The sequence below is a fragment of the Pogona vitticeps genome, chromosome 6, assembly GCF_051106095.1.
Source record: "Pogona vitticeps strain Pit_001003342236 chromosome 6, PviZW2.1, whole genome shotgun sequence".
Classification (NCBI taxonomy): domain Eukaryota; kingdom Metazoa; phylum Chordata; class Lepidosauria; order Squamata; family Agamidae; genus Pogona; species Pogona vitticeps.
In genome coordinates, this window is record NC_135788.1 from 115,751,404 (window position 1) to 115,771,847 (window position 20,444).

General features: G+C 41.7%; 1 protein-coding gene across 1 annotated transcript; it reads left to right on the forward strand.

Annotated features, from left to right (window-relative positions):
• Window positions 1–7,565: 7,565 nt before the first annotated feature.
• On the forward strand, window positions 7,566–18,620 carry LOC110070350 (vomeronasal type-2 receptor 26-like). Its single transcript, XM_073003713.2, has 5 exons — window positions 7,566–7,961; window positions 9,170–10,036; window positions 11,920–12,147; window positions 14,362–14,488; window positions 17,166–18,620. Exons 1-5 carry the CDS (start codon window positions 7,566–7,568, stop codon window positions 18,065–18,067), a joined length of 2,520 nt encoding a protein of 839 aa, XP_072859814.2. The 3' UTR covers window positions 18,068–18,620.
• Window positions 18,621–20,444: the final 1,824 nt, after the last annotated feature.

Sequence of the window (20,444 nt, forward strand, 5' to 3'; positions counted from 1 at the left end):
TAATTGGTTCCATTGTTATACTGCTCTAACAGTTAAGAAAAATTTCCTGATATTCAGCCTAAATCTGACTTCCTCTATCTTGGGCCCATTATTACGTGTCCGGCACTCTGGGATGGTGGAGAACAGATCCTGCCCCTCCTCTGTAGGACTACGTTACAAGTACTTTGAAAAGTGCTATCATATCTCCTCGCAGTCTTCTTTTCTCAAGGCTAAACATGCCCAGGAAAACAAGAGCGAGCAAGCCTCTCACTGCAAAAGGGGGAGGCTCGTTCTCATGAGAAGCAACTGGGTTCTTCATTTGAAGATCTCACTTTACTAGGAAAAAGGGCAGAGAGACAGAGAAAAGGGGGAATCATGCATCGGGTAGCTTTACTGTCCCATTGACAAGAGCCTACTCTAGTTCTGACTTACTACTGGATCTTAACCATTGTCAGTTATTTCTCTCTCTCTTTTTAGTTGTCCAGATATGGTTCACAGTGCACTGTGGACCACTCCATAACTTTGTCTTAGAATTGCATAAAGTAATTTGCCTTGAAGCAGATCTCGTTCACGTTGGTCCACATCAGACCAATTCAATCAAAAATTGTATTAGAATTAGAGGTGGGGATATTCGTATATGAATATCCCCACACAGGTGGCGATAATGAGGGTCCAGCCCCATGGGGCCAGATGGTTCATTCCCTGATCCACCACGATTCTTCCAATGGCTCTGAAGATCGCGATCTGCGAGCCACTCTTCAACCTTGCAGCAAGATTTGTCTTCCCACCTCCTGCCCGGAGTGGCTAGCCAATCACAATCTGCGAAGCCATTGGAAGAAGCACAGCATCCACGGCAGCGGCGGGTTGGTGAGTGGACTGTCCGGCCCCATAGGGCTGGACCCTTGTTATCGCCACCTATGCAGGGATATTCATATACAAATACTCCCATCTCTAATTAGAACCCATATGGGATGCCTTAGACTTAAAATTGAGATCAAGAAAGAAAAACAATACTTTAAATATATTGGACTCCACAGTGGCTGTTCAGGAAGATTCAGGTTCTGACAGTGCATAAAGATAGCAATTCACTCATTTCAAAGTCCGTTTATTTATATTTTATTTTATTTATTTCATTCCATTTCTATACCACCCATCTGGCTACCATAGACCATTCTGGGTTTACAAATACAATAATACAAAGTAATCATACGGAAATAATCGATAACAACTTGAAACAAAATGTGAAAGTAACAAAAAATAATTTTTGTTAAATTTAAATAAAATAACATTAAAATAATAAAATAATAAAGGTGCGGCGAAGGATTGAAAGTATAATTATTAAAAGCACCACTGTATCGGGATGTTCTAGAGCAGTGATGGTGAACCTATGGCATTTGTGCCACAGCTGGCACACTCAGCCCTTTCTGTGGGCACACAAGCCATAAGTCACTGGATCGTTATTCCCACCTTCTGCAGCCAAACCTCAGGAGGCAGTGGCAGCTGCAGTGCTGGCAATTCAACAGGTGGCAAGCCAGGATCCGGAGCAGCTGGCACTGTCAGGCGATCCAGAGTGGGGTCTCGATGCACCTCCATGCCTGGGATTCACCATTCTGCTGCCATTTCTGGTTCCACCGCCACCACGGCCCAGCACCCACTGGGTTGTTGTTGTTGTTGTTGTTGTTGTTGTTGTTGTTGTTGTTGTTGTTGTTGTTGTTGTTGTTGTTGTTGTTTCAGTTTGGGCACTCAGGCCCAAAAAGGTTCACCACCACTGTTCTAGAGTCTGGGAAGGCCTGTCTAAATAACCAAGTTTTTAATAATCTTTTGAAAGTTCCCAGCGAAGTGGCCAGGTGAGTTTCTTATTTCTATTAATGCTGTATTTTGGAAATATTCAGAGTTTGCAAATATTCGTGTTCTCTTAAATTATATCCTTATTCCATGGGATCTAGCAAATATGAAACAAAACTGGACTTTATAAGCCCCTATACAGTGGTGCCTCGACTTATGAACTTAATCCATCCCAGAAGATGTTCGTAAGTGGAAATGCTCGTAAGTCGAAGCACCATTTCCCATTGGAATGCATGGGAATGGGATTAATCCATTCCAGCATTTTAAAAAAATACCAATAAATAAATAAATAAATAAATAAATAAGTAAGTAAATAAATAAATAAGTAAATAAATAAAAATAAACAGAGCAAGTCCCATGTTGGGATTGCAAAAAATTCCCACCAAAACCAAAACAACACCGACCGTCAATCCCTCACCCCCACCAACACAACAAAAACTTTTTTAAAAAGCAGCACCTTATCAGTCTGAAGCCTCCGAAGCCTCCCGGGCTTCCACTGCTGCTACGACCGCCATCGCCCTCTGCAGCCAATGGCAGGAAAGTCAAATGGTGGAGGGCGGCATGAAGCGGTGAGGACTGACGTGGCCACCCCGGCAAGCAGCCACTGGTGCTGGTTCCAGAGCGGGCGTTGGGCACCAGCAGCAGCATTGGTCCATGGAGGGCGGCGAGGAGCGAGCAGGAGGTGAGTGGCTGAAGAACCCCAGCCAGGCTCATCCTCCTGGCTCTGGGCCACCGCCGCATCCCTTTCCCTAACCATTGGGACAAAAGAGCTACAAAGAAGCAGCCTGTTTTGCCACCAACAGTTTGAATTTCCCACCTTTTTCCCTGGCCTTTTTCTGTTCTTACGTTGAAGCTCCGCTCGCAAGTCGAAGCAAAATTTGGTGAGCACAGCTGTTCGTAAGTCGAAATGTTCGTAGGTAGGGGCATTCGTAAGTCGAGGCACCACTGTATATAGATTCCAGGCTTGGGAAGGAAAACACCCACTAGCTACAGATTATTTAGTGGTGGCCGCAACTAGATTTATATTGCAAATTTATAATGCTTGATTGTAGTAAGTACAGTAGGAGCCCTGTATCCACAGGGAATTGGTTCCAAGCCTTCCCTGAAGATGCTGAAAACTGTGGATAATACCTGATACTCTACACCAGTGGTCCCCAACCTTGGGCCTCCAGATGTTCTTAGACTTCAGCTCCCAGAAATCCTGGCCAGTAGATGTGGTGGTGAGGGCTTCTGGGAGTTGTAGTCTAAGAACATCTGGAGGCCCAAGGTTGGGGACCATGGCTCTACACAGCATGGTAAAAGGAAAACATTTGGAAAAATGTATTTTCATGTGTATTATTGTAACGGGTCACTAGTGGGAGCCAGAGATCATTCTTCAACAACAAGAGTACATAGTATATTTTCTTTCTCCCTCTAGTGACCAGTTCTAGTAAATGCATGCTAGAAATTTTTTTTCTTTTTCTTTTACTATTTTAAATATTTTCAAACTGTGTACACATGAAACAACAAGTATTGATCTTGTGGATACATTGGTCTGATTGTATTGACATTATTGTATTTAGTGTTCATATTTTTTCTGTATTTTCTTTTCTTTTCAGTTCAATATATTTTTGTCACAGTTTTATGTCAAATTTGCAAAAAAATAGAAAGTATGATAACATTTTAATCCTTGAATTAGCTACAGTTATGCTGTGAATGTAAGACAAAATGTAATAAAAAGTTCCCTTAATCTGCCCTCAAAAAAATTTCAAGTTCATCTGAACGATATGTTAATTGTAGCTTGGATTGAATTTCACTTGCTTTGAACAAACCTGCCTATATGTACCTCTGTGGATTTATTTTGTGGGCAGGGAGTTAGCCCTTACCTAGAAAGCTTCTTCGGAATTTGACAAGTACGTATGTTAAACAATGAATCTGGAAGAACATCACTTAATTATTTGAAATACTTGAAGTTAAACCTTTGTAGATTTCAGCAAGTGTCAAAGGGAAAATGTGATTATGTGATCTTTGCTGGCTTTTGGGAATATCCTCTTTTCATTTTCGAAGGCTCTTCTTCCACCTTTACTCCTTTAGGTGCAATATACTTTTACAAACTGATGCTGGGTTATGTTGTTCCCTCTAAAGGCAAACAAACCAGGTTGCGAAGAACTGCAACTTTGTGTAAGCAAACATCTCCACTGTGATTAAAAAAATAACCATGGTAATATACATATATATCTCCAAGTCCCTGGGTAGTGGTCACAGGAAAAATATGAACCAGGATAAACAGATGCTGTGCTATTAATACCTCTTCTTAGTCATTTGGAGATTGTGTGAAGACAACGCTAATGGCCTTCAGCAGTGTGATTGCTTTCTGTTCCACATTCAGCCTATTATATCTGCTGAATAACTTAAACTGTGCTACTTTGGTTCTCTTGACTATCACTGGGAAATGGATGAAATATTTTATAAAAAGAAGATCATAGTAAAAAATGGTTCTGTTGGTGGTATGGATATTAATACTATTGCCACATGCAGTATGTCTGTCTAATGAAATCAAATGTAGTGTTAGCAGCCTTCTCCCAATCCTTCACAAATATTTCCAGACAGGAGAACTCAACATTGCTGGCATTATTTCTCAGACACACATTTTGTCGCAACCAATATCCTTCACAGCCCGTCCCTCTCTTGAACTCATTGATGACATCATGTAAGTACGCAGGTTTTCTTTAAACCATAAGATGCCCCTGTCTTCATGATATTTGTGCACCACCTGGTTTTATGGATAGGATTTCACTTTGATGCATTAATTTAGAATTTTTTGGACATCATCTTTCTGTTTCCTGGAATAAGAGTAGCTTCATTTGACATGCTAATTATAATTAATAATTAGCTCTCCCGGTGTTGGGTGTACAAGAGACATAAAAGATGGTCCAGCATCTGACATACCATCATAAGCTGTCCTAAAACACAGCCTCTAATAAGACCAGGGTATTCCAAACACCAGATTGTGTACCTCTACCTCAAAAAAAGTAGGCAAGGCAGCAAAATCTATATCTGGTGTGCATCCAAGGAGACTCTGTGGAATATATATTGTTCATTCTAAGGTTTTCAGGAGGTTATCAAAGACTCATGTTAGCAGAGATTATGGTGGTTCCATGTTAGCTAAGTGCATATCTGACAGATCCAAATGAACATCATTTATTGAGGAACAGAAGATTATAATTAGAAATATTATTGCTATAATTATCATTTTTCTCTTCTCGGTATTTCCAATTCTTAATCTGGCTACAAGGGGCATCAATTGCTGTTTCAGCATTTCCTGATTCTATGGCAAAACGAGTGAACGCCTTTTATGTTGCATTTAATCTTAATGTTGGTGTTTGTTCAATGCTTTCCTCCAACTCTTCTTTCAGAATATTTGCGATAGACAAGAATGGGTGGTAGATTATTTTTTTTTATCCCAATGCCTCCTTGCTTTTCAAAGGAAATTTTAAAAAATCCAGAACCTTAATGTTTTCAGTGTATCATTACAGCTGCTGTTCACTCACACACTGCTGAGGTCCCTCAGTGTTCTTTTGATGCATTGTAATCCATTTCTGTATCTGTTATAACAAATCTTTTCTACATAAGGTGCATTAACCATCATACAGTAGTCAAGACATTGCCCAGGTCTATATTTATAGTTCTGAAACTATTTGTTTGAATTCTACACTAGGGTATTCTGGTTTTAGAATCACAGAATAATGGAGTTGGAAAGTACCAATAAGAACATTGAGTCCAATTCATACTCAATGCAGGAATCTAAATCAAAGCAGATCTGGCAGATGGTTGTCTAATTTTCTCTTGAATGCCTCCAGTGTTGGAGGGCTCACTACCACCTGAGGCAATTGGTTCCATTGTTGTATTGCTCTAACAGTTAAGAATTTTTACCTGATATTCAGTGGTAGCCAATCATTATGAATCTTACTGCTTTAGAAATAACCTTTGTATACAGGTTTCTGTAATTTTTTAATGATCATATTTGCACATACTGGGATAGAACCAATAAAACATCTTGCTGAAAATCTGACTTACTTGTAGCCTATATGTGAAGGATACAGCCAGTAGAAGAGCACTTGCTTTGCATGATATATCTTGGGAAGATATAAACAAGTTTGTATATAACATACAAGTTTGTATATAATATAACAAGTTTATATCTTTGTATATAATATAACAAGTTTATATCTTGAAGCACACACCTCTTTGATTAGAAGCACCAAGATTCTCACACCAGGAAAGGGATCTTCCTATGTTTTTACCCACTTTGGGGGTGAGAAGATGAGGCTAAATCTGTGTTTTCTTCTGTTCAGATTTTCCGAGACTTGCCAAAGAAATCCTGTTACAAATCCCATGCTTCAACACCTTGTTTTGCTGCTGGGGGTGGTGGTTTAAAAGTGAGTATTTTGAAAGCATAGACCAGTGATGGCGAACCTATGGCACGCGTGCCATAGCTGGCACACAGAGCCCCCTCTGTGGGCATACGAGCCATAAGTTGCCATCAAGAGATACTTACTCATCCTCCGATCCCGGATTTTGGCACTCCTCTCTGTTGCACCACTATGAGGGCAACCATTACCAGTCTAGCCCAATGGGGGATTAGAGGACCACTAAGTATTTCTTTGTTAATACCACCCATAGGGGGGAAAACACAAGCATTTAACCCTTGCAGTGCAGGAGCCCTTTTTTTTTTCCTAAGCTAAAACCTCAGCATTTGGGTTTTAATTGCAGTGTTGGCGCTTTGAAATAAATAAGTTGCTTTTGTGTTGCAGTTTGGGCACTCGGGCCATCACTGGCATAGACTGAAGCTCATGCTGAACAGCTTGCTACATGTCCAGCTGATTTCATTAGCTGCGGGTCCAGACCAAGATATCTTCCTGAATGAGAGCTTGGAAGAATATAGATCAGGACAATAATGTGCTAGTAGACCTATTGGATTAGTATAAGGCTGGCAAGGATATCTGGCTTCCATCTGTTTAATCATGACAGTAAAATGACCTCCCCATCGTCTGCAGAATACATGGATGAAATTTCAGTACCCATTTTGTTCAGTTTGTTTTAATAGAAGCAGAGAGTGCTCCATTTCGAAAACCAAACCATGGCCCCTGATTCTGGACTTCTTTCTTATTAGTTTTCAACCTAACAAGAAAGAAGATGTTCAGTTGCCATGACTCAACTTTCAGATAACTTCACCTGGATGACTGAGAATCTTCACAGATATGTGGCCCATTAGGATTATTTTATTCTAAGGCCATGTGTCCATGTCTGCGTACCCCTGCTTCCATTAGGGGTCTTTAAGGTTCTGGAAGAAAAACAAAGTACTGTATTTTTCTATGTATAAGACGCCCCCGTGTATAAGACGCCCGCACTTTTCTAATCCAAAATTAATAAATCTAAGTGGGGCTTAGCAAGTGTAGGGGAAAGGGATAAAAGCGCTGCAGAATCGCTTTGATCCATGCTTTCCGCTCCACTTGTTTTTGTTCTCTCCTCAGCTTACTTCTGTGTATAAGACAAGCCTCAATTTTTAGTCTTAAAGATTTTAGACAAAAGTATAGTCTTATACACGGAAAAATATGGTAGCTCTCAAAAAGGTGTAGTCTGCTGCCCCTGAGCTACATGAACCAAACTTATGTCTTGGTTGATCCATCCCTCCTCAAAGAGGTTGTTTCATGTTGCCATATGGCACAACTGCTCTGAACCATCAGAGGTAATCAGTACACATGGATGTTGGGTATTCTCATAGTTTCTGTACCCAACACTGTATTTCAAAGGTAGATGTCCATGCTCAGTCCCTTTTGATGCATCAGGTTATATTCCATGATAGGGTACTGACTCAGCACTACCAGCACATTCTGGGCTTGGTGTTTGCTGTGAAAGAAATCAATGGAAACCCTCAGATCTTGTGCAATGACAGCCTCGGCTTCCAGCTCTATGACAGCCATTTCAGTGCAAGCTCGACTTATCTTGGCTCAATGGAACTGCTCTCAACACCAGGAAGATTCATCCCAAATTACAAGTGTGGCACTCAGAACAATCCCATAGCAGCCATTGGGGGACCCAACTCTAACGTTTTTCTCCATATGGCAACCATCCTGAGTATCTACAAGATTCCACAGGTAATCAGTACACATGGATGTTGGGTATTCAATGATCCATGGGCATTTGACCTTCCTTTTGGATGTATTGTGCTATCGCAATGGTTAAAACCAAAGGGCATAATGTGCTTATAGTTTGCCTAGAGTGGTCCATCGGTCCAGATAGGCGGGGTATAAATCAAATAAATAAATAAATAAATTCAGACTGTGACAAGAGCAACTTCATTATCATATCATTTGCAGTTACAAGTTCTTTATGCCCTGATAGCGCAGAGGCATGGCTATTATTGTAGCTTCTGATGAATCATCCAAAGCACTTGGATATGTGGACAAGCTTCATTACAGTCACTTTTAAAGTTAGACAGAATGCATGAAGCTGTAAACACTATCTGCATGAAACTGCAAACACTATTCGCATGAAGCTGCAAACACTATTCACATGTATGTTGGGGGGGAAAAGAGGGTACGCGTTTCACTTTCTATCTTTTTGGGCAAGATCAAATGAAAATCTTAATTTGGATACAGAAATGTGGAGTAACAAAAGCTGGAAGCCTTAAGTTCCAGGGTGGAGGATGAAAGTAGGAAGAAGGTGGAGCATATTGATATGTTCATTTTATTTTTATAATATATAGTGTTTTATTAGAGGAGCTAAACTGGTGGTTTCCAACTTTCTAGCCACTGGCTGCGGCTCCCCCAATGTTATACTCTGGGTGGGGGGAGGAGAAGAGGGGGGGGAAGCCCAGCCTTAGTAGTACTTACATGGATTCCATAGCACCCCTGGCTGGGTTTTTTGATGTTCCAGGGCGCTCTAGTACACAGTTTGGGAGCCACTGACCTAAATTGTACTTTGTTGTTGTTTAGTTGTTAAGTCATGTCCGACTCTTCGTGACCCCATGGACCAGAGCACGTCAGGGCCTCCTGTCTTCCACTGCCTCCTGGAGTTGGGTCAAATTCATGTTGGTCACTTTGATGACACTGTCCAACCAGAATTCTATTTTAAATATAGCTAAATTGTGGCTTGAAGTGATGGCTTGAAGTCTAGAATGCATTTCCATAAGAAGGTTCTGTGTTACTAGGTGTTCCCCTGAGAACTTGTGAGGAAATGTGCATAGCTCAATTGACATTCTGAAAATAGCATCACATTACTGGGCAAAGCACCACAGTTTAGTAGTCACACAACTACACACACATATTTCAGAAATCTATTGTTCTTCACTTTCCTTCTTCAGCTCACTTATGGTTCTGCCCCAGTGCTGGCTAACAAAATCAAAGGGTCCTTCTTCCACCAGATGTTTCCAAACAGGGCCCACCAGCATATAGGGATTCTTCGTTTACTTCAGCATTTCCGCTGGACATGGATTGGAGTGCTGTACTTGGATGATGACAATGGAGAAAGGTTTGTACAGAATGTGCTTCCTACCTTTTCACTGAACGGCATCTGCTTTGATTTCATACAAAGTCTCCCCAAACAAGGGACATCATCTTTGGAGGACTTTGAAAAACTTGTGGAAGAGGCCACTGGAACGTGTAGGAAATTTATGCAAAGCAGTGCTAATGTGTTGATCCTTTACGGGGAAATTCAGACCACATCAGTTTTGGGAATGTTGCTAAAGCTTTCAGACTGTCAAGATGTCCTGGTTAAGACAAAAGGGAAACTCTGGATTTTGACGGCCCAGATGGATTTCACATCACTCTCTTTCCAAAGAACTTGGGGCATAGACTACCTCCACGGTGCTATATCCTTGGCAATTGAATCAAAGGAGGTGTTAGGATTCCAGAAGTATGTTCAAGCCAGAAACCCAACCTGGGAAAAAGAAGATGGTTTTATGCAAATTTTCTGGGAGACTGCTTTTCTTTGTTCTTTGCTGAATTCCACTTCGTACCATTCATTTGATGAAACCTGCAGCGGCCAAGAGAAGCTGGAAACGCTTCCTACATCTGTCTTTGAAACAAGCATGACTGCCCACAGCTACAGCATCTACAATGCTGTTTTTGCTGTGGTGCATGCACTCCAGTCCTTGATTTCATCAAAGTCCAAAAAGAGAGCTATGGTGAAAGAACAGAGACAGAAGCTTCTCAGTCAAGTGTCATGGCAGGTAAAACCCGAGGGCAATAAAAATGATGATAAGGGGATCATAAGGATTACTGAAAGGATGCAGAAAAGTGATCTGTATGGGGGAAAAACATGTATTTTTCCATGTTTAAGAATGTACTTTTGTCTAAAATCTTTAGACTAAAAATTGAGGCTCATCTTATACACAGAAGTAAGCTGAGGAGAAAAAAACAAGTGGAGGGAAAAGCAGAGATCAAAGTGATCCTGCAGGGCTTTGATCCCTGCTTTCCCCTCCACTTGCCAAGCCTTAGCAAAAGGAAAGCAGGGATCAAAGCGCTGCAGGATCACTTTGATCCCTGCTTTCCCCTCAGCTTTCTAAGTCCCATGGTGCCTAGCAAAAGGAGGTGGAAGGATCAAAGCAATCCCGTGGCTGTATAAGGGAGAAAGGGATCAAAATGATTGTGCAATCATGGAATTATTTTGATCCCTTTCCCCCTCCTTTTGCTAAGCCACGCAGGGCTTAGCAGAAAGGGAGAAAGCAGGGATCAAAGCCATCCTGCAGCACTTTGATCCTTTTTACCCTACATTTGCTAAGCCCCACTTAGATTTCTTAATTTTGGGTTTAAAAAGTGGGGGCATCTTATACATGGGGGCATCTTAAACACGGAAAAATTACAGTATTTAGACAGATATTAGTACATAGTGCCATTACTATGAGTAATATTAATGACAGAATTAAATAATCTGTCTCCATTGTATTTATCGTCTGAAATAGAGTGGCTCTTTTGTTTCCCTTTCAGAAGCTCCGTTGTCTCCAGACAGGAGCAGACATAACTTTGACATAACTTTTGCCAAATCTTGTAGCTCAGTGTAGTAAATTACGTTAGATTACAGCAAAGTTTAAGCAGGCCCACTTGAATCCATGAAACATATGAAGGGGTTGACCCACCAAACTCCCATTGATTCAAGAGACCTACTCTAGTGTGATTTATGACAATAAGCAACAGGATTAGGCCAAAAAAATTATTTTGTCTTAAGCCTATTAACTGTGCAGTCTAAAACAAGGCGTTATCATTAATTTCAGGGATTGTTAAACATTAATATGCAGTCGAAGAATGAATTTCTGTCTAACAGTTGAGAAGTCTCTGAAAAGCAGCAGTCACTTGAACCCCATTTTCCTTCACTCTCAGACATATATACAAATGTACTGCCCTCACACCTATACACAGATTATGAGCCCCCTAATCACAATGCAGTTAGCACACAACAGTTACAAAATATGAAAAACTTCCTGACCTCCCAGGAAGAGAAAGCCTAAGCTTTCCACCTTGAAAAAAACATACTATCTCTTTGTACACATCCATGTGTATTTTTAGAACCATGCATATTTTAACACTCCAAAGAGCATCTTTCTGTCTATTAATTACCGTATTTTTCCATGTATAAGACTGTACTTTTGTCTAAAATCTTTAGACTAAAAATTGAAGGTCGTCTTATACACAGAAGTAAGCTGAGGAGAGAACAAACACCAGTGGAGGGGAAAGCAAGGATCAAAGTGATCCTGCAGCGCTTTGATCCCTTTCCCCCTACACTTGCTAAGTCCCACTTAGATTTCTTAATTTTGGATTAGAAAAGTGTGGTGGTGGGGTGTCTTATACATGGGGGTGTCTTATACACGGAAAAATATGGTAAATTCCCTTCAAGTTGATTTGACCTCCAGTCCTTAAGGAAGCAGAAGAACAAATACAAAAATATATGAATGGATACTTCATATATTAAATATATAAAATGTATTAAAATGTGTGATTCAGCAGGATTCTCTTTACCACACATGCATTGCATAGTCAATTTTTAATCACAGTTGCTGTACATGTCCACCAGTTTTTTTAGGGCGAAAAATCCTTATTTTTTTTCTCTCAATTTTAGCTCTCCCATTTTATGAGAAGTGTTTCATTTAACAACAGCGTTGGGCAGAAGATTTCTTTTGATGAAAGTGGCAGTTTATTAGCTGGATTTGATATAATTAACTGGATCACTTTTGCCAACAATTCTTTTCTTAGAGTCAAAGTGGGAAAGGTAGAACCACACGCTGCCCGGGACAACATATTCACAATTCATGAGGATAATATTGTATGGCCTAACAGTTTTAACCAGGTAAGAATCCACGCAGATTCTCAGATGTTTCCAGTCACTTCCCTAAACATGAGAAAAAGTCTCAAGTAAATCTCTCTCTTGCCATCTCAGTAAGAGGCAAAAGGGATCATGCAGTCTTTATTTTGTCACTCCACAGATAGTTCTTTCTTCAGACTTTCCTGCAAATTGAGTTATCAGAATTCTTAGCCAGTCTTTATCAGTTGCAAAAGCATAAGGTAAAGAACTGGGAGACCAAAGGACTGTACAGTGGTGCCTCGCTTTACGATTGTCCCGCATTATGATGAAACCGCTTAACGATGATCTTTTTGCGATCGCAAAACGATGGTATGAATGGGGGAATTTCGCTTTGCGATGATCGGTTCCCTGCTTTGGGAACTGATTCTTTGCAAAATGACGTTTTTTGAACAGCTGATTGGTGGTTTCAAAATGGTACCGGGTGAACACAAAGAGAGTTCCTTTTCAGATCTTCCTCAGGAACACAATGCAAGAAGTGGAAGGCTAAGGGCTCAAGAATATGTTCCTGGTGCCATCTAAGAGTTTACAAGACAAGGAGCCTGAACGGAACTAACAATCTCTTAGACCTTCAGTGACCAATCAGTTCAATGTGGAAGTCTGCTCATTGAGAATTACCAGATGTGTGGAGTAACATTTTGCAAGAAATGAGTCAGATTTCCTGGGCAAACTGGTAACTGGTGATGAGACATGGATCTACTGTTATGATCCTGAGACAAGGGAACAATCTAAGGAATAGAGGCACAGTGGTTCCCCCAGGCCAAAGAAGTTCTGAGTGCAAAGGTCGGTGCAAAAGCAAATGACAACAGTTTTTTTAGGATAAGAAGGGAGTTGTGCTGGTGGACTACCTCCAACAGGGTTCAACCATCAATGCAAAATATTACTGTGCTTTATTGACAAAGTTGAGGCAAAACATCAAGGAAAAACATTGAGGAATGCTCTCCAAAGTTGTCATCCTGTTGCATGACAACTCCTTGTCACGCACTGCAGGTGAAACAATGGCAAAACTGACATCCTTAGGCTTTCAAGTGATGCCCCATCCACCCTATTCTCCCAAGCTGCCTCCTTCTGACTATTATCTGTTCCCCAAACTCAAAAAAACACCTAAAGGGACAATGATTTGGGAGTGTTCTGAAGGCAACTAATGCTGCAAATGAGTGGTTACACCAGCAGTCAGAAGAATTTTATTTGCAGTGACTTAAGAAGCTACAGGACAGATGTTGCAAGTGCATTGACTTCCTGGGGGAATATGTAGAATAGTGTGGCAGTTACAGCTTCCTAGCTCAATTTTTTCTGGGAAAGGCTCAATACTTATCAGCACCCCCTCGTGTTGTCACTCGTAAGTGACAACAGCAGTTCTGGCCTCTTCAGCATGCCTGCTCTTTCTGATTCAAATCTCTTACTCACAGCCCTGCTCTTTCTTAGCCCCACCCCTTTGGGTTGAACCAATATTTCATAGGGGTTACACCTACACTATACTGTACATAAAGGGGCACAACTATGTACTGACTTGGCTAACTAGGGCAGCTAATACCTGGTGTTTCTGGCAACACAATCTAGGCCTGGGAGGAACTTTGGATGATGATTGCTCAGTGATCATCTTGAGACACCCCAGGATAATAGACTGGCTCATTTACCTTTCATTTCAAGCTATCTTATAATAGGTGGTTGACAAGAGCAAATTCCAGGAGACTGGACAGATGAGCTTTATCTAGCAGGAGTAGACTGTTGTGCTTTTTGATTCACCTGGTAAAGGTAAAGGTTCCCCTTGACATTTAGTCCAGTTCTGTCTGACTCTAGGGCGTGGCGCTCATCCCCATCTCCAAGCCGTAGAGCCAACGCTTGTCCGTAGACAGTTTCTGTGGTCATGTGGCCAGCGCAACTAGACACGGGACGCCATTACCTTCCCACCTGGATCTCACTGTAAATCATTTTTTTGTAGCTAAGAAGATAAAAACTGGTGAGATTTTGGCTTCTAACCTTTGAGCCACCGTTCTTTTTTACTCTGTTTTGTGCCTTCTTACAGGTTGACTAACTTGAAGCCCAGGTAGTACACACTATTTAATTATTCTCTTACGTTTATGCTAACTCCAATCTCTCCATTTTAATTTGGTTCTTAATAGTGGATCAAGCTGTAAATTGTGAACTAAATGTACTCAACAAGTTTAAAACATGCATATTCTTTTTTTTTTCAACACACAGTCCATCCCCATTTCTCTGTGTAACGATAACTGTCACGAGGGTTTTAGCAAAAGGATAAAGGAAAGGGAGCCATTTTGTTGCTATGACTGTCTTCCATGTCCAGAGGGAATGATTTCAAATGAAACAGGTAAGAAATCTCAGTTTCTGAGATCTTAACTTTCTTGAATGTGATCTAAGAAGCAGATATCAAGATTTGTATACAGTGGGGTCTTGACTTGAGAACTTAATCCGTATTGGAAGGCGGTTCTCAAGTCAAAAAGTCTGTAGGTCAAGTCTCCATTGACCTACAGTGCATTGAAAACCGATTAATCCCGTAACAGGCTGTTTTTGTTCCATTTTGGTTTTTTTCTGGTCTGTAAGTCAATTCTCAGGCTGCAAGTCAAACCTAAATTTTGCGGCCAGAGAAGTCTGTAACTCAAAAAGTCTGTAAGTCAAGCCGTCTGTAAGTCAAGGGTCCACTGTACAGTACCTGTATTTCTCCAGTGCTTAAAAAGCTGCTCATAGTTCTGTATTGGCAAAAGTTACATTTTGAGACACCCAATTCAGCTGCATGGTTTTTGAATTTCCAAAAGTGCAGGGATTCACAGAGCAGAATAGTTTCAAACTCCCTCGCTGAGTCCACCTCTTTTTCTCATCAACTGGTAGTTACAATATTAATAACTCAATTGGGAACATCAGTAAGAGAAAGAATAAGAATGCTGCATTTACTTACAGTGAACAAGTAACAGCAAACTAACAACATGGCTGACCAATGGACTCACTGAGAGGGAAAGAGATATAGAGCAGAGAGATAGAGTTCTCTTTGAATTCAGAGGCAGGAGGGAACAGTTGGTTAGTACTGTTAGTGACTGACAGTCGTCCCAGTCAAGAAAGGTCCCTCCCAGGCAAATCTTCTAAAGGCAGCATGCAAGATTGCAAAAAAACTCCAACACTTTCATGTGTCCGTGCTGATGCAACTCAGCGGGCTACAGCATTTGGTTGTGGAAACATAGGTTGGAAGTTCAAATCCTCACTTTGCTTTCTCTGTGAAAGTCTATCGAAGATTGCCTGGAGTGTGTCTGCAGAGGGAGGCATATCCCCGACCATCTGTGCAGCCTTCGGCAACCCATAAAATGACAGACAAAGTGGCTTATAAACTATGTCTAAGTAATTTGTACTTAGAAAACCTTGTGAGGATTGCCATGAATTAGAAAAGATTTGGCAGCAGACACGAGATATTTGTATTCGTATCCCTGGGGATACAAATACCAATATCAGTGCCACGGGTGCCTGGGAAAACCTGGCCCTTCCGCTGGACCAGCAGCTCCACTTACCACTCACCACACTGTGGGTGCAGCTGGCATCATTCTTTTCACGCCAATCCAGGAAGCAGCCTGGCTGTTGGTTTACCACCTCCCCATGCAGCTGACCACTCAAGCAAGGAGACAGGATGAAGAGTCTCCCCGCTCAACTGTTGAGTGGTCAGCTGTGTGGGGAGGCAGGGAAGCACCAGACTGTTGTGTGGGGAGGCAGGGAAGCATCAGACTGTTTCCCAGATTGGTGCAATGAGAACGATGCCAGTCACACATGTTGCGTGGCAAGCAGTAAGTGGAACTGCCGGTTCAGGGGGAAAGTGTGGTTTTCACAGGCACCTGGGATACAAATATGATTATCCCATATCTACTTGGCAGCATATAATTACTATTATTCATGTGTTCAGAGTTGGGCAACAAGGCTGATCAGGGGACTGGAAACCAAGCCTTATGAGGAAAGTCTGAAAGAATTGGGCATGTTTAGCCTTGAGAAAAGAAGAGTGAGGGGGTGATATGATAGCACTTTTCAAATACTTGAAAGACTGTGTTACAGAGGAGGGGCAAGATCTGTTCTCAATCATCCCAGAGTGCAGGACACACAACAATGGGCTGAAGTTACAGGAAGCCAGATTTTGGTTGAATATCAGGAAAAACATCCTAACTGTTAGAGCCGTTTGACAGTGGAAGCAGTTACCTTGGGAGTTGGTGAGTGTTCCAACACTGGAGGAATTTAAGAAAACCTTAGATATTCACCTGGCAGATATCCTTTGATTGTATTCCTGCATTTGAGCAGGGGGTTGGACTTGATGGCCTTGTAGGCCCCTTCCAACTTCACTTTTCTATGATTTTATGTGTGTATACTACTATATGTATAAAATCATTCAATCTAACTGGAACCAGTGAAATATTTAAACAAAAGACTGACTCAAGGTAAAGTGGAAGTAGAAAGATTTATCTCCACCTCCAATATCCAGAGAAAGAGAACAAACTCTTTGACATCCTTGGTCACAGAGAACGTCCAACATCGTCGTATACGGTTTTGTGCAAATAAAGCTGAATCAGAAAGCTACAAATGTACACCTCAGATTTGACCTATGATGTCTTAAGACACATCCATGAAAACTTTTAGCACTCTGACTGTGCCTCAATTTTGAAACAGGCCACATACATATATTTAATGCATACATAGCAGACACGTAGCTGCAGGTTAAACTGCTGAGCTTGTTGACTGGAAGGTCAACAGTTTGATTCCACACAACAGGGTGAGCTTCCATTGCTTGTCCCAGCTCTTGCCAATCTAGCAGTTTAAATGCATGCAAATATGAGCAGATGAATAAGTACCACCTTGGTGGGACGGTAACGGTGTTCCGATCATGTCGTCCACATGACCACATAAAGTGTCTATGGACTAACACCAGCTTACACACAGGGATGAGCATCAGTTCCTAGAGTTGGATACGACTGGACTTATTCATCAAGGGGAACCTTTATCTTTACCTTTTTTTTTTCCAGACATGAACAACTGTTTTCAGTGCCCAGAAAGACAACACCCAAACAATGACCAAGATTTATGTATCCCAAAATCTGTAACATTCTTGTCCTACAAAGAACCTTTGGGGATCAGTCTGGCTGTTATTGCTCTTTCCTTTTCTTTCATCATGGTTTGGCTGCTTGGGATCTTCATTAAGTATAGGGACACTCCCATAGTCAAAGCCAACAACAGGAATCTCACCTACATTTTACTCATCTCCCTCCTACTTTCATTCAAATGTGCTTTGCTTTTCATTGGCCGGCCTCAGCCTGTGTCATGTCTCCTCCAACAAAGTGTTTTTGGCATCGTGTTTACAGTAGTTCTATCATGTGTGTTGGGAAAAACCATTCTTGTGATTTTAGCATTCAAGGTCACTCAACCATGGTCCAAAATGAGGCAATGGATGGGAAAACCACTTGCCTACTCCATTGTTCTTTCTTGCACGGTTATTCAAACAATCATTTGTACTGTATGGCTGACAACCTCTCCCCCGTTTCCAGATTTCGACATGCAATCAATGACCAAAGAAATTGTTCTGAAATGCAATGAAGGTTCAGTGATCATGGTCTACAGCAGCATAGGTTTTATAGGTCTCTTGGCTTTAGTCTGTTTCACTGTGGCTTTCCTGGCCAGGAAGCTACCAGACACTTTTAATGAAGCCAAGTTCATCACCTTCAGCATGCTGGCGTTTTGCAGTGTGTGGGTCTCCTTTGTTCCTGCTTACCTGGGTGCAAAAGGAAAATACACCGTGGCTGTGGAGATCTTCTCCATCTTGGCTTCCAGTGCTGGATTACTGATAAGCTTATTTTTCCCCAAAAGCTATATGATTTTGCTCAGGCCTGAGCTGAACAGCAAAGAGCAGCTCAGAAGAATAAAGAAATAATAATAACAACAAATCAATCTATGATGCTCGGTCTAGGCAATCCTTCTGTCCTGTACTCAGGTGGGGATGCAAAGACTATGAAGGGTCTTAGGTACTTATTGCACCAAGGAACACGTCCAGGTAAATGACAGCAAAAGCACACGCAAGAAAAATAGTTTTGTGGAAAGGAGGAAGAAATACAGATGGCAGTTGAAGAGCAAATTGCCTGAATAGACCATCTCATATAAATGCATTGGAATGGCACTTAAAAGTTTGTTTGTTTGTTTGTTTGTTTGTTTGTTTGTTTGTTTGTTTGTTTGTTTGTTTGTTTGTTTAATTTATATGCCGCCCACTCTACCCAGAGGTCTCTGGGCGGCTTACAATAATTAAAATTCAATACAATAAAAATAAAATGATTAAAATACAATTAAAATACAATTAAAATTGCCATCATCAGGACCCACAGTTGATGTTATTTCAATTAAAAGCCTTCTGGAACAGGAAGGTTTTGACCTGGCACCGAAATGTCATCAACGTCGGCGCCAGGCAAATTTCAGTTGGGAGGGCGTTCCATAGTCTGGGGGCAGCTGCCGAGAAGGCCCTTTGTCTACAAGCCATCCCTCTTACCTCCTTGAGGGATGGCTCTTTCTAAAGTGCCCCCTGACAAGATCTTAACTGCCAGGTAGGCTCATATGGAAGGAGGTGGTCCTTCAAGTATCTAGGGCCCAAGCCATTTCAAGTTCAAGAACATGGTCAGAACACATAAAACCTGTAGCTCTGTCAGCTAAGGTATCTGTCATGGATCGCACCTTTCAAGGTCCAGCCCGATGGTCAAGAGACATCCAGAAGATTCCATGTAGCAGTTCCCAAGCAATAGCATCCAAAAACAACAGTTGCTTCCTGCACCGATTTTGTACAGGAGCCAAACCTATATGGGGCCGTGGTGATTAGTCATCACTTCCAACTGCACTCCCTGGCTGATGCCCTTCAACACTTACAGCCTGGTCTCAGCTAAGCCCTCAACTGAACCACCACCATATTTGCCAATGTTATTCATAGCTTCTCTTCTAGATCATGCAGAAAAATGGTGGCACCTTTAAAACTACTGTATATGGATAAATTATTTTCTCAGATGCTCAGTAGAGCCCCAGTATGGGCTCTTTCAAATATCACAATATTGGAATTTGCCCAGCATAAATTTCTAACCAGAGAACTAAGGGCATTAAGATCTACCTCCAAGACCACAGTCAGGTCTGAGACATAGTGTGACTCAGTGAGTGCTCTTGCTAAGAAAGCAGTCAATTTGTTTTGGCTCAAGATAGTTTACCACATGGACTCACATCTGTTTTCTTGGCCTATGAGAAAAAGCGAAGGGACTCCTGGGTGGCAAAGACGTTTACAAATATGTCTAAACTGGGCTATTCGCCACCTACTTCCACAGGAGGGCATATGAGCCTGCCCGAGAATATATTAATAAGAGATTATATGACCTTGACATCCAGATTAGCCATTTGTAGTGAGTTGCCTCTCTGTGATATAAAGGCTTCTCCTTGCCTTTTGGAAAGGTGCCCCCATATTTGTCCCTCATTAGCTTGCATGAGCTGAGACGACTGCTAACTAAATGCAGACTGAACTCATGGCATTTGAAAGAGCTTCAGGGATGATATATGGACCAACACAGTATAAGCAGTTATCTCTCAGCAGGATGATTTAAGATGTAGGACGTGATACCCTGTCTCACGGAACACCCTTTGTATGCGGATTTCAGGAATCAATATCTTAAATTCTGAACAACTGGGATCAAGAATAACTTCCCTTTACAGTTCTATTTGTTTTAGCTGGCACAGACTATTTTATATCCTATAGCAGTGTTCCCCAACCTTGGGCCTCCAGATGTTCCTGGACTTCAACTCCCAGAAATCCTGGCCAGCAAAAGTGGTGGTGAAGGCTTCTGGGAGTTGCAGTCCAAGAGCATCTGGAGGCCCAAGGTTGGAGACCACTGTCCTATAAAGTAAAGGTTCCCCTTGACAATTTTTGTCCAGTCGTGTCCGACTCTAGGGGGCGGCGCTCATCCCGCTCTTCAAGCCATAGAGCCAGCGTTTTGTCCGAAGACAATCTTTCCGTGGTCACATGGCCAGTGTGATTTAGACACGGAACGCTGTTTACCTTCCCACCGAGGTGGTCCCTATTTATCTACTTGCATTTGCATGCTTTCGAACCGCTAGGTTGGCGGGAGCTGGGACAAGCGACAGGTGCTCATTCCGTTGCGTGGATTCGATCTTACGACTGCCGGATCTTCTGACCCTATAGGACTGCCAAATCTGTTAAATGACCAATGGAAAGACAGAACTGATGACCTGCACCATGATCTCTATAAGTTTATCTTACAACTTGATAC